Source organism: Sinocyclocheilus rhinocerous, unplaced genomic scaffold, assembly GCF_001515625.1.
Source record: "Sinocyclocheilus rhinocerous isolate Xijiao unplaced genomic scaffold, SAMN03320098_v1.1 scaffold2026, whole genome shotgun sequence".
Classification (NCBI taxonomy): Eukaryota; Metazoa; Chordata; class Actinopteri; order Cypriniformes; family Cyprinidae; genus Sinocyclocheilus; species Sinocyclocheilus rhinocerous.
The window spans coordinates 434,255-447,948 of NW_015624871.1; the positions used below are offsets into that span (position 1 = coordinate 434,255).

Here is a 13,694-nt window from a genome sequence, read left to right on the forward strand (position 1 = left end):
AAACTCTGACGTAAGCATTACGTTTCGCGCCATTCATAAAAATATGGATTCTGAGGATGAAATAGTTTTCTTTGTGGCAGGCGGCTTGTGACGTCCCAAAAAAAACAAAACAAAGACAAAGGACATGGCAAAGAGAATGACTGAAAAGCAGAGAAAAGCATGGATTTTCTGTTCTTCATAAAGAAGAGTAGGCCATTCTTCTTCATAAAGAAGAGTAGGCCATTTCTGAATTTCTGCTCATTTTGCCGGAAATACAACAGGCATATTCATTCATAAAGCTGAACGGCAAATTTGGCACATTCGGAATAACAAATAAAAAATAGAACTGTATAATTAAACTAAAATTATTATAGACTATATGGTTTTTGTCATCTTCTGATTGGTCAACTTCAGATGGATCGCCAAATAACTGAAAATATTGCTTGAAAATTGTATTTTCTACAAAAAAATTGTTTGCGCATGCATATTTAAAGCATAACTAGGCCTAGGCTACTACATCATACTACAGTCTACAGCGAGAAGAGTTGTTCTGTTGAGGGGTGATACCAAAAAAAGATTAACCCTTGAAAGGTTTGGGGTCAGTAAAATTTGTATTTATTTTTGAAAGAAATTAATGTTTTTATTTAGATTCACATTAATTTTATCAAAAGTGACAGTAAAGACGTTTATATAAATGTATCAGTTTCTACAAAAAAAAATTAAGCAGCACAACTGTTTTCAAGATTTATAATAATAAGAAATATTTTTCGAGCACCAAATCATATTAGAATGATTTCTGAAGGATCATGTGACACTGAAGACTGGAGTAATGATGCTGAAAACCCAGCTTTGCCATCATCACAGAAATAAATTACATTTATAAATACTTTCAGTAAAGAAAGTGCTCTGCCTCAACTTTCTTATTTCACTACTCGTAAATAGGCAAATGGTGCTTAATTACATTATCACCATGCCAAACATTGTTGGAAAGTCGGCAGGGCCATTAGCTCAGTAAGGAGTTGCTGGGTCTTTTAACACCCACCTACAGTGAAACGCTGCTTGACTTGTGAATCTTTATTGCATATGTAAATGAAGCAGACGACTGAAAATCTGCTAGTGTGAAACTGGTTTCACCTGTTGGCCAGACAGGCTCTTCAGTGGGCAGAATAAACTCAACTTTGACCAGATTTTATTCTGATAAATATTGTTGTTGTTGTTGTTATTATTATTATTAATTTTACATCAACTCCAGTTACCCCACACATGACTGGGAATTCTAGACAAAATAAGAGTGATGCTCATTTAGTTTAAGTGTATTTTTTAATTTAATTTATACTCAGCTTTTTGTGTTAAGGCCATATCTCAAGTTTATTGTGAAGCCTCAAGATTTCCAGTTTCAAATGTTGAACTTTAAAATTAAAATGACGTGAAACATCTTTTTAAGATGTTCTTTTCTCCTGCAGGAAACCGCTATGGAGAGAAATATTTTACCTATGGGCCAGCGATATCTTGTACAACTTCAAAGAGGTGATGTTCAGAATGTAAAGTTGTGAATAAAATATAGTTATGTGTGACATTGTCCTCTGTTTTTTTGTGTGCAGTTTGATATGTTTTCTTTCTTTAAGGGATGATATAGTCAGGAAGGTTTTCAAACATTCATGGGAACTTTTATGACATGAGATGGGATTGAGGAACAAGGATTGAGGAGAAACGTTAAAATAAAAGTAGCTAGATGGGGTGCATTAAAATTTTATTCATCCTAAATTTCAGTTTAATATTTAAGGTCTGGTTTGAAGATCATTCCATGTAAATTACGAGGTTCTTTATAAGTACGAGGAGCATGAAACACAGATGGACAAACACTCGACTATATAAATGCATGAAAATAATTTTATACACGTTCACCTATTTTCCTACTCAAACAAATGGGTTGGTTTATTGTTTCTATGCTTGTCTACATGAACAAAAATGTTACGACACATGCCAACAACACTACAGCCCAAAATGCATAGTTTGTCTGCAATGTTGTGGAATTCGGTCCCACTGATGTTTGTTTCCCGTCGGCCCGTTATGCGGTGACGCTTCACATTCCACACAGCCTGAGGATTTCAGAGCCCTTGTCTCAACCAGGCAAAATCGTTATTTTATCGAAGGTAAGCTTCCCTCGTATGAAATATTTGTTTACCTTTGAGTGTATGCATGTTTTCTTAGTGTTTCTCGTTTCCAGAATTTGCTCAGGCGCCATTATTAAATGATTCCCGCTTTAGACAATTGATGAGGTGAGAAGTTGTAGCTTTTTTTTTTTAGAAAAGGCGCAAGTTATTCATAAAAAAAAAAACCGTGACCACTTTGTTTGTTAGTTTACAGACATATTAGACTCAAACACGAGTCTAAAAAATATACTAAAACAAATAGTTTTGTGGATAAATCAGTTCTCGTCCTTAGCTTGCTTGCCTGCTTCAGCAGACATGTCACTTTAAACGAGAGAAATGCCCCTGTTGTGCCGAAATCGGTGAACTAGCGAAAACTGTGACCAGGGGTCGCTGTTCAGCAAATGTTCTCGCGGGAGCGCGCACGTTAGATCAGACGCTGAAGCCGAATGATCAGCGTCAGAGGAGACGAGCGGTGCTGTAAAACATGTTTCATGTCTTAAAGGGGGCATATGATGCGATTTCCATAGTTCCTTTCTCTTTAGAGGTGCAGCATGCTCCGTTAGAAAGGGCCTGATCATGCTCCGGAGCGGTATTCAAGAAAGTGTGGATTTAGTGTGCGTTAAGGGCACTGCACTTTGGCGTTTTGAAGACCTGGGACAGTCTTGCGCACTTACTTCCTGTCGCACGCACGCGCTCTCAAGTGGCCAAGACCGCAAGTGTGGGTATTTGGACAAGGCAATTGTCACCAGCATCTAAATTCTTATATAGAAAATAATTTAAACATTAATGCTGCTGTTGTCTGCTAATGTGTTAGCCTACTACTAAGAATGGTTTCCTTATGATGTTTTTAGTGCTTATATAAAACATATTCCGATTATCTGATAAATGTAGGTCTTATCTTTATTCCTATAACTATTTACTGTAATTACCCAATAATGTTTGAGATCTACAGTTTGTTCCTTACAAATGCATATGATTGCAGTTGGCTATAGGGTCACTGAATCTGACAAGTAAAAATTCATAAAACGTTAGCTATCAAAATGTTACCTTTATAAACTTTAGTGACGGTGTGACTCTGCCTCAATTGTGCAAGTGACAATTCCTGTGTCAACTGTGTGTCGCTTATAGACAGACGCGATGTGTTGATTTGAAGACATTTGCGTATTTTGAGAGAGCACGTGCGCGGTCAATCACTCTCGCTGTTTGTGAAATTACGTCTCACACAATGTTTTCAAATTACTTTATAAGTTATCTAATGAAGAAATATGAGCATTATAATTATTTCACCCGCGCTGGACAGAGACTGAGGCGGTGCCGCTGCATGTTGTGCCAAACCTCTCATGGCAGCGTCATCAGCTTGAGATCGGTTTTTTGAGATCGGCCTTTTTAGAGACCGCCGATCAAACATCCCAACGTGATTATCGGCCGATAATGATCGGTAGCCGATCAATCGGAGCACCCCTAGTATTTTGTCTTTACATAAGAATGTATGTCATACAAGATTTTTTGCTTGTATGTGGTGACCACATGATGATCATTAAACATTATGAAGTCATTTATTCACTTACATAAATGCTTGATTTTTCAGTTTTTTTTTTTTTTTACCCAAACTTAAAACAAAGTTTTTTTTTGGGGGGGGGGATTTCCTGGGTGACCACATGATGATCATTAAACATTATGAAGTCATTTATTCACTTACATAAATGCTTGATTTTTCAGTTTTTTTTTTTTTTTACCCAAACTTAAAACAAAGTTTTTTTTTGGGGGGGGGGTTTTACTGTTAATTAATTAATGATTAAATGTTTGGAATAATAGCTGGCATTTATAGTTGTACTTTATTAAAACCCTGAATGCATACATATTACACACGCATATTGTGCAGAACATAAATGATTTGTTTCAGTGCTTCCAAGAATGTCATAAAGTTGCCAGACAAATAATATTAAATAACCCTAAAATCAGCACATCACAGAAACATTCAATCTCAAAATATAATCAACTAACATGAGATTGACTAAGAAGCAGAATTTAGTTGTAACAGATCATTTACATGTTCACTTCTACATCTTAATATGTCTCCTCTGTTGAAAAGTAACCTGAAATGGGATGCCTATTTTTCATCTTGACTCTGTATAGTTGCACAGTAGGAGGGCTGTGGGACGCTGGCAGTAAGTCTGCCTTTTCTGTGTAAGAAATCCACCACCAGCCACGTACAATGGAAGTGGAGGATGCCTTATCGGCTAAGTTCAGGGTCCTGATTCAAGGGCTCATGATGACGACAACCTCGGAGATAGTCAAAATATTCAGCAAAGTGTTGCTGGAGACCAGAATGGAGATCACCCAGAGCTGGAGGGAGATCGACTTGTTGAAGCAGCAGTTGGAGGAAAGTGAGCAGCAAAAGACAGAGACCATCAATAGGGCTCAGAGAAATGACTTCAAAAGGGAAGATGACGAGATGGAAGTGTCACGTGTGAATTCTCAGTCTGACGTACAGAGCTCAAACACTGTCATGCCAGTGGCTGTGGTAAGTGGGCATGCTTTCTGTGGTCATTGTTTTCACTTGTTTTCAGTGCAGCGCAAATCAGCATAGAATCAATGTTATTATTTCTGTGCTGTTTACCACAAAAATACGTAAGTAATCTGTCTTTTTACTGACATTCTGTTGAAAATGTGTTGTATTCTGTAGAATGATTTGTGCTCTTTCGTTAATAATAATCACCATGTTTTGTGTGTTACAGGGGCCTGAAGAAAGAGCAGAAAATGTCTCAGATCCAGAGACAACACAGTCAAGCAAACCAGGTACTAATGTTTTTAGATAATTTTTCATGATAATGAACAGCAATAGACAAAAATCACAGGGAAGTACCACTAAAAAAAAAAAAAAAGATTATATAAAAAAAAGGGGAAATATGAAGAACTGTAAAGTGATCTCTAAGTTACTAGAGTTTGTTCTCACTGACAATATGAATTATCAAGATGATACAAAATTAAAGTGACGACACTTTATTGTTATTTTAATTATAAATTTTAAAGCATTTTGCAGTGGCATTCTCACGTAATCTGGGGTACACAACAGATTTTTTTTATTGTTAATTAAAACTGTTTGAAATCATTTTTGTTCATTGAAATGAAGCTGAAATAAATATAAATATTAGATGAAAATCTTAAACTTAAAGAAAATAAAATGTTTAAGTTGAAGTACTAAAATGACTAAATCTGAAATAAAGTTAAATAGAAATGTATAAAAGACTAAAACTAATAAAAAATCGCAAACCACATAACTAAATTGTTAAAACTTAAAATGAAAGCTGAAAATATAAAAATAAAAACTAATTCAAATTAAGAAAAACATACTACAATAGTATAGAAATAGTACTAATGTGTTTTGTCATCACTGCTATTGTGCTGGAGTAAAATACATTTGTTATGATGTGCTTTCACTCAATTTTTTTCAGTACTAATTAGCTTTTTTTTTTGTGTTGATTAACTAGGCCAAAAGGTTCAGAAAATCTGTCCAACTGCTGCTATTGCTGAAAACAGCCAGAAGACCAAGTGCCAAGAGCCAAAATGCACACAGCATGTGGTAAAACCGAAAATAGTTTGTCCCGCCAATGTGCCGCGAGTGAAAGGGCGGAAATCATCATCAAGCAAGACCATATCCCAGCCCACATCTAAAATCATTGCAAATGGACCATCTACAAGTGTGGACATAATCACAAATAACCCAAAATCAAAGGTGATGAAAAAAAGGAAATTAATCAAAACGCAAAAACACGCTAATGATGTTAGTGTTGCTCGTGCACTTCGAGACCGACAGCACCTCAGCATGCAGAGGCACTGTCTGTGTTGTTCATCGGACGAGTGCGACCTTCAGTCTAGCCCCTCTAGAGCCCTGCACCAGGTCCCTAGTGTGTATATCTGTCGTAAATGTGAGAGAAGGTTTAAAACAGACCTCCTGTTCAAGAGTCACAATTGCCCAATGCCTCAGAATTGCAACCGGTGTGGGCAGATGTTCACTACCCTTCAGGGGCTCACCGCACACAGTCAGGAAGTTCAACCTCAGTTCAGCTGCAGTCAGTGTGAGCAAATGTTTGCCACTCAGTGTGCGTTAACTGTGCACAAACGAATCCACACCAACCTTATTGTTCCCAAGGATATTAAGGCTAAGAGGTTCGAGGTTCGTCTCGAAAGAATCTCAGACTCCCAGCTGGAGGCTGCTTTGTCCTCAAAAAGCTCTCTCTTGCAAAATAACTCTTCAAAACAGGATCTTTTGAGTGAACCGCAGAATATGGCTGCAGCAGATACAAGTCCTGGATCTGCATGCAAACGCAGTGCAGAATCAATGGCCGTGAATGTACCTGAGACCAGCGAGACACAACTATCACCCCAAAGCATAGTAGAAAGCCTGAACACAAGGCCAGGAACCCTGTCGGAGTCCAGTGTTGGACAGTCGAGTGTCAGGAAAGTATATGCTGTCATGTCAACTGCTTCATGCCAAATTCAGATTAGTGAGGATGCAAATGGATCCGAGTCACCAGCTGTGCATGAATCTGAAAAAGTAACAGATAAAGGAAAATATGCCAGTGCAAGCGATGAGTCAGGACTCCGCTCTCCTTCAAGAAAGCGGAAGATGTCAGGTAATATTACAAAAATAGGTTCATTGGACAACATACACTAAGTGACTGGATTCAATATTATTTTTATGTAGATCAGTTTGTTATATTTGAAAATTCTGAGTGATGTTTTTCCTCTAGATTGTTCTCATGATGCATACAATGGCGTGTTTCCTGTTGAAAATATTCTGAGATGGAGAAACAATAAGGTAGGAATGAAGTGCTTTTATGCATGATCCCATGAGCCTTTAAATCATAAAAAAATGCTTTACTCTGATATTCATTTAATTTTAAAAGGGAAGAAATGAAGTTCGGGTCAAGTGGATGCCTTGCACATTGTGGTAAGTCTTCCTCATTTGATATCATGCTACCAAAGAGAAAAACCAGAACCATTCAGCTTTAGTTCCTGGTTTCTTTTCCTAAATGTGTAATTCAGTGGTTTGTCACATAGTTGTGGTCGACCTATCAACCAGGCTGAGTTTTATCAGTTTGCCATATTCATGTCATATTTGCTGTATGCTATATGTGAAATTAGCACTTGTTTTTTCAATCTTGTTTTTTCATTCTTATTCATTTTAAAATTCTGACATGAATATATAAATATGTAAAATAAATGTTAATTTAATTTAATTTAATTTCATCAGTATGCATGTGATTTTAATATCTTTAAGCATTGTATACATATCTGCTGTTTAAGATATCTGCATTGACCATCAAAAGATCTATATGGGTTGATATCTAATGTAAAAAAAAAAAAATGTACAAAGTACACATAGTGGGTTCAACGGAGTTGGAATGAACCCTGAATAATCTCTGCTCAAACATTTTATACTGTATTACATTCATCTTCCCACTCGACATGTAAATGAAGTTTCGTCTTAAATGTAAATTGAGGATAACATAAAAGGGATAGCCTTCCGTTCCCACATCTTTGGTATTCTTTCAGATGGGAACAATCAAAAGTTAAGGTGATAAGATTGTTTGAAATCCCTAGTAATTATATTAATGTACCCTTTTGATCACAGGATGGTTCTTGATGCCCTACTGCCACTCCCATGCTATAAGTGATATAGTATCATTCCGGTGGCACTATTTACAGAGATCGGGAGGAATTATCTCTATGATAATTAAGCTCTTTTTTAGGGAAGGAACACATTCTGCTTCACATCTTGGAGTGAAAGCTGGGTCAGGGCAGACTATAATTCCTTACATTAGATAATAATGATATATTTATTTACTGGAGAGTATAAGTTTTAAAACAATATGGCACATTTGTGTTTCCATTATAGTAACCCCTTTGATTTAGATGCATTCCAACAGTGGAAACCCCCGAAACTAAACTCGGATCCTTATTTTTAAATATGTTTGGGTTTATGCCTTTCATGAAAAAAAAAAATCCCTGATGTTTAATTTCCTATTCATATTTTATTTACTTTTCTCAGTGGGGCAAAGTTCCAGAACACATGGGAACCAGCAGAAAGCTTTCCAGGCTATTTGGATGACAAGAACGAAGAGCTGAAGAAAGACTAGAAGGATCAAAAATTATATGTTGACTATGCTTTTATGAAGTTCTCTGTTTACACTATAAGAATGTATGCTTTGCAATGCAGCAATGAGTTTTTTTCTTGCCATGCCATTTTCCTGTAATATACTTTGGTTGGTTCCTTACAGCTACCCTAGATAAATTCATTTAAGTTAAAAAGGTGGCATTACTTTTTAATACATAGTTTTAAATGCCTGAGATGGAAGTCTTTTTCTTATTATAGCTTGTCTTATTGTGATCAGCAAATAATTTTGTGTATAATTTTAGATATTTAGTATTTGAACGGCTGCCTTGTATTTACCTTACTGCAATGTTTGGTTGAGGGTTCAGTTACATGTTTACATGTTTTTGGTGAAACTTGTGTTGATGGATTTTTTATATTCAGCAAGTTGATTTATGATATTAATTGGCAAGATGTTTGTGGGTTAATGACTTACACTACAAGCAACAGTTTATTACTAAAACACCATTAATGTTCATTGCCTCTTCCTGTTTTTAACCAGTATGTTATTATACCAAAGAATGCAGTTATGTTCAAGGCATATTTTAGGGAATTTATGGAAGTGTTATCTAACATGCCATCACACAGGTGAAGTATTCTGGTAAAAGGTGGTAATTGTACTGGAAAACCCCACAAACATAAATAAACAGTTTCAAACCGGTACGACTTCTCATACAGTAAGTATCATGACACCTTTTCAGCATGAAAATCTTGCCAGTAATGCGGTTACGATCATTGCATATATTTTCTGAAATGTTTAGGATTCTCTTAATTGTTCATAACAAATACCATAGTCTGAAGCCTTATTTAGTTTTAAACTAAAGTTACAACTTGGTAAATGTGTTAATATAGATTGTGAGAAATTTTTTTTTGCTTTTTTTGTCAATAATTCCAAACCATGTCTGAATATCAGACATTATTAGTATGATGAATGGATTTTAATTTTATTTTAATTTGGACCTGTAACAATAAGGTTTTAACTTTTACAAATGTATGGTTAACAATTTCATCTGCATTCTAACTCAAAATCAGTGCTTTACTTTAAAATACAAACATAAATAAACAGTTTCAAACCGGCACGACTTCTCATACAGTAAGTATCATGACACCTTTTCAGCATGAAAATCTTGCTAGTAATGCGGTTACGATCATTGCATATATTTTCTGAAATGTTTAGGATTCTCTTAATTGTTCATAACAAATACCATAGTCTGAAGCCTTATTTAGTTTTAAACTAAAGTTACAACTTGGTAAATGTGTTAATATAGATTGTGAGAAATTTTTTTTTGCTTTTTTTGTCAATAATTCCAAACCATGTCTGAATATCAGACATTATTAGTATGATGAATGGATTTTAATTTTATTTTAATTTGGACCTGTAACAATAAGGTTTTAACTTTTACAAATGTATGGTTAACAATTTCATCTGCATTCTAACTCAAAATCAGTGCTTTACTTTAAAATGTGCATTTTCAATTGGGCAATATTATTAGTAACTGCACTTATTTGTGGAATACAACAATAAAAATATAATACTGCAGTGTTTGGACGAAGAGTGGAAAAGAATATTGTCAAATACAGGTAAATATGTAAGAGAAGCCAGAGGGCAATTTACACAGTACAATATACACGGGTTCTATCTGACTATCTTAATAGAATGGGTCTGACAAATAATGTTTGTTGGAAATAGTCAAAAGGACAGGTTTTATTCACTGTATCTGGGAGTGTCCACTTATACAGCCTTTATGGCACCAAGTTTTAAATATTTTGAGCAAACGGCTTGGGAAAACAATACCATTATCACTAAAACTGTGTCTATTGGGAGACAGGGAGCAGATGCCAAATATTTCAAATGGGAGAGTTCGCAGTGATCATGGTGGGGGTCTCTGTGATGGCTAGAGACATTTTGAAACACTGGAAAACTCCAAAAAAACAAACCCAGAGTTAAAATAATTAACATGCCTTAACATTCTTAACATGCCATCTTTTGTGGTCTGTGACATGGTAACAATATTCATAATAATAATAAACACCTAAGAATCGTAAACAGGAAAAGAGAACTTAAAAAAAAAAATTGGACACTTTTTTCCCCCAATGTGGTTGTGACATGCTATCTCTTGAGTCTCCACAAACCGATGCTGAAATGTCAAAAGACAATCTTGAACTTAAATCTTTCTGTCTGACCAATGTGAAGAGGAAATGTACTCTTTAAAAAAAATGTCCAATGTTGTCCAAAGTCTTTATCAAGGCACTGTACCAATTTTCAAACCAAAGATGCATGTAGTTTGTGGCCTTCACACCTATAAAGTTTTTATGTGTGTGTAGTAAACCTACTTCCTTTGGCAAACAACTTCCTGCTGCAAAAGGGAGCATTGTCATGACACTGATCTCAGAACAATCTTTGGTATCTTAATTGTCACCTTCAGTGACAAAAAATCTGATCCCAGTACAGCAGCCAGCAGTGAACCTTTTGATAGGCTATAGAGAAGAAAAACAAAGAACAATCTCATTTCACCTGAATCATAAGTGAGAAACTAACACGAAAGAGGTATATGACTGCTTTCCGCCTTACAAAAATCTACATTTCTCATTTCTTCATCTCATTTCTTCATTTTTTAATTCCTAAATGGCCTTTATTGGCTAAGCATATTTTAGTGGGGAATTACTGTAACTCTTTGTATTTCACAGGGTACCAATAACAGCACTGACGGAAACTTTAAAAACCCACGCAAACTGGGACTGAGCAGAAAGCGTGGTTTTACTTCCTTTGACTGGAAATCTTGCCGTTCTTCAGAAATCAAGCAAACATTGGACTATGACTACACATCCACAATGGTTTTATCGTGTTTAATCGGTCTAACAGGTAAGGTAACTTAAAAAAAATAAAAAATATTTAAATCAAAAAGCTAAAACAAGGGCATGGCACCAAATAATTACTTGTATTACTTATACAAAAATTATATTTTGTGCAATTCTAAACAACTGCAATCCTATTTCTAATGCATATTTAATAAAACATTAAAAGGCTTAATGTACCTAAAAAGTAACAAACAGGATAAAATCACCTTGCTTGCTTTCTGTCAGTTCTCCTCATTTTGCCCCTGAAGCATTTGGAAGCAGTAGAGTTGAAAGAAGTTAAACTTGGAGAGACAGTGGCACTGATGTGCAACCTGTCTTTCTACTCTGACATCCACTGGCTGAAGATGAGTGAGGGGCAGCTGATGGCTCTGATGGTCACAAGTCTGAAACATACTGGAGAACTGTCTGTTGTCTGGAATTATAATGAAACTCATTTTGAGGGTTTTATGGAGAAGCAGACGAATGGACTGAGAATTCTCCACATTTCCACCAGCGATCTCACCACATACTATTGTGCAACATTATATCAAAAACGCTTAAACTTTGACAAAGGAGTGCAACTATACAGTAAGTGTGAACATTTCTACATTTATAAAACAATAAATATTTAAAAGAAACGTCCTCTCACTTTCAACTGCTTTTATTTCCTGCAAATTTCTTAACGTGTAAATATTTGTTTTAACATAAAAAGCTCAACAACTGAGACATAGGCCTAAACTCAACGTTCGCAGGCATTTAACTATCAGAAATTGAATAATGAAGTCTTGAAGAAAGGGGGGTCAGTATGAAAAGTAGCAGTGAGTGTTGGGTGTCCACCAGCTGTTTTATACACTAGTGCATCTCATCCTCATGGACTGCAGCAGATTTGCCAGAAAAGACTATAGCTATAAAGACTAGCCTATACCCAAGACTTGTCACTTGTATAGTTTTGAATAGGCAAAACACACACACACACACACACACACACACTGCCTCTTTGGCCATCTTCGATTATCCGGGAGTGACGCGTGGTGACGCGCTGTCAAGATGGCGACGGCCGCCTCCGCCCACTTTTGAGCTTCAAAAACTATCTTCGGAACCCTATGGGTGACGTCACGGACACTACGTCCATGTTTTTATACAGTCTATGGCCAGGACGCGTCCTGGAAAAATGGCACGTATGGTCACCCTAGTATAGGTAGATTAGCGGCTCTGTCTATGGGCTGCCATACATAAACCGTCCGCCATATTGGAATTGTCAAAGCCGGTCTGTGAACACTCGAGAGCAATGTCTGCAATCCTATACACAAGTATGAATATCTAAATCTGCAATAGACTTCAGCAGATGATTTTGCTAAACTAACACATTTGCTAACATAGTTTAAAAACCTGTAATATTGAGTTAATGCATATTAAAAACACAAACCAACACATTCTTAACTGTGAAAGTTTATTCAATTTTGTCAGGAATTTAAATTTGGCGGGGTTTTTTTTCAACCAGAGGCTGTGCAATGTTGTGACATCTTGAAACTCATTGATTTTTATTGTGAATGACGACACATTGACCGTTCCAAGATGGCGGACACGTCTGGAGCAGTTGAATGTGGTTTCCATTGATAGTTTTCAGTGACGAGACCGGCTCGAAGACCTAACAGGCAAAACATCCATAGAACTGTAGCACAAGCCTGTCGATTTTCTATCAGTTCCAATCCAAAAATACTTAGACAATCTCTTAAAAGAACAAAACAAAGATATGTGAACAAAATGCAAGTTTTGGCCATTAGCAATCCATATAAATCACCCACCGCAATATTTCAATCATTAAAAACATGTGAAAACACTTAAAGTGCCTTTAAAATGGTGATATTAAAAGATTCAGTACACACCTTATTGATGATGCATGCTTTATGCAGGCAAGCAAATGAGCCCGGAATATGAACACAATGCACTAAATGGCTAAGCGTCTTCTTTATAATGGTTTTCTATGGGAAAACATTTAATATTAAACTTTGCACATTGCGTTTATATTCTGGGTTCATCTGCTTGCCTGTACAAAGTATGCATCATCAATAAGGTGTGTACTTAATTTTTGCCTTTAAATATCACTGTCTTACTACATTACTACTTAATGCAAACCTCGTAAAAATAACTGGCGGTCAGTGGAGGAAAGCCTTGTTTTGCCCTCCATGTGGGCGTTCCTGTAAGGGTGTGACGTCACGTGAAAACTATCAATAGATATGTATAGTACTGTAGATGCCCCATTCGACTGCGCCAAGCACGTAGATGCGACGTCAATCACCATAATAATCAATGAACATATGAAGATGCCACAATCCTGCACAGCCAATGGTTGTAAAAAACCACCGGGATTTAAATTCCCGAAGAAACTGGATAACCTTTCACAGGTGAGAATGTGTTGGTTTGTGTTTTTAAATGTATTAACTCAATATTACAAATTTTGAAACATTGGTAACTTTTAATGTTGTGTTAGCTAACGCGCTCATCTTGTTGTATGGTGTTAGTTAGGTCTACACAACAACACGTAACATTTGTTAGTTAATAATAAG

The 13,694-nt window shown here is 36.1% G+C and overlaps 2 protein-coding genes across 2 annotated transcripts in view; both read left to right on the forward strand.

Annotated features, from left to right (window-relative positions):
• The window catches only part of LOC107746687 (zinc finger protein 221), an 11,543-nt gene extending 10,011 nt beyond the window's left edge, over positions 1–1,532 (forward strand). The window contains exon 7 of the mRNA XM_016560999.1: positions 1,443–1,532. Coding sequence (XP_016416485.1) covers positions 1,443–1,532 — 90 coding nt within the window. The remainder of the gene's footprint in view (positions 1–1,442) is intronic.
• A 409-nt stretch (positions 1,533–1,941) lies between these two features.
• On the forward strand, positions 1,942–8,948 carry LOC107746676 (myoneurin-like). The gene is made up of 7 exons (XM_016560980.1): positions 1,942–2,132; positions 4,269–4,656; positions 4,871–4,931; positions 5,624–6,769; positions 6,887–6,954; positions 7,043–7,086; positions 8,188–8,948. The coding sequence occupies exons 2-7, from the start codon at positions 4,348–4,350 to the stop codon at positions 8,273–8,275; spliced, it is 1,716 nt and encodes a 571-aa protein (XP_016416466.1). The 5' UTR covers positions 1,942–2,132; positions 4,269–4,347; the 3' UTR covers positions 8,276–8,948.
• Positions 8,949–13,694: the final 4,746 nt, after the last annotated feature.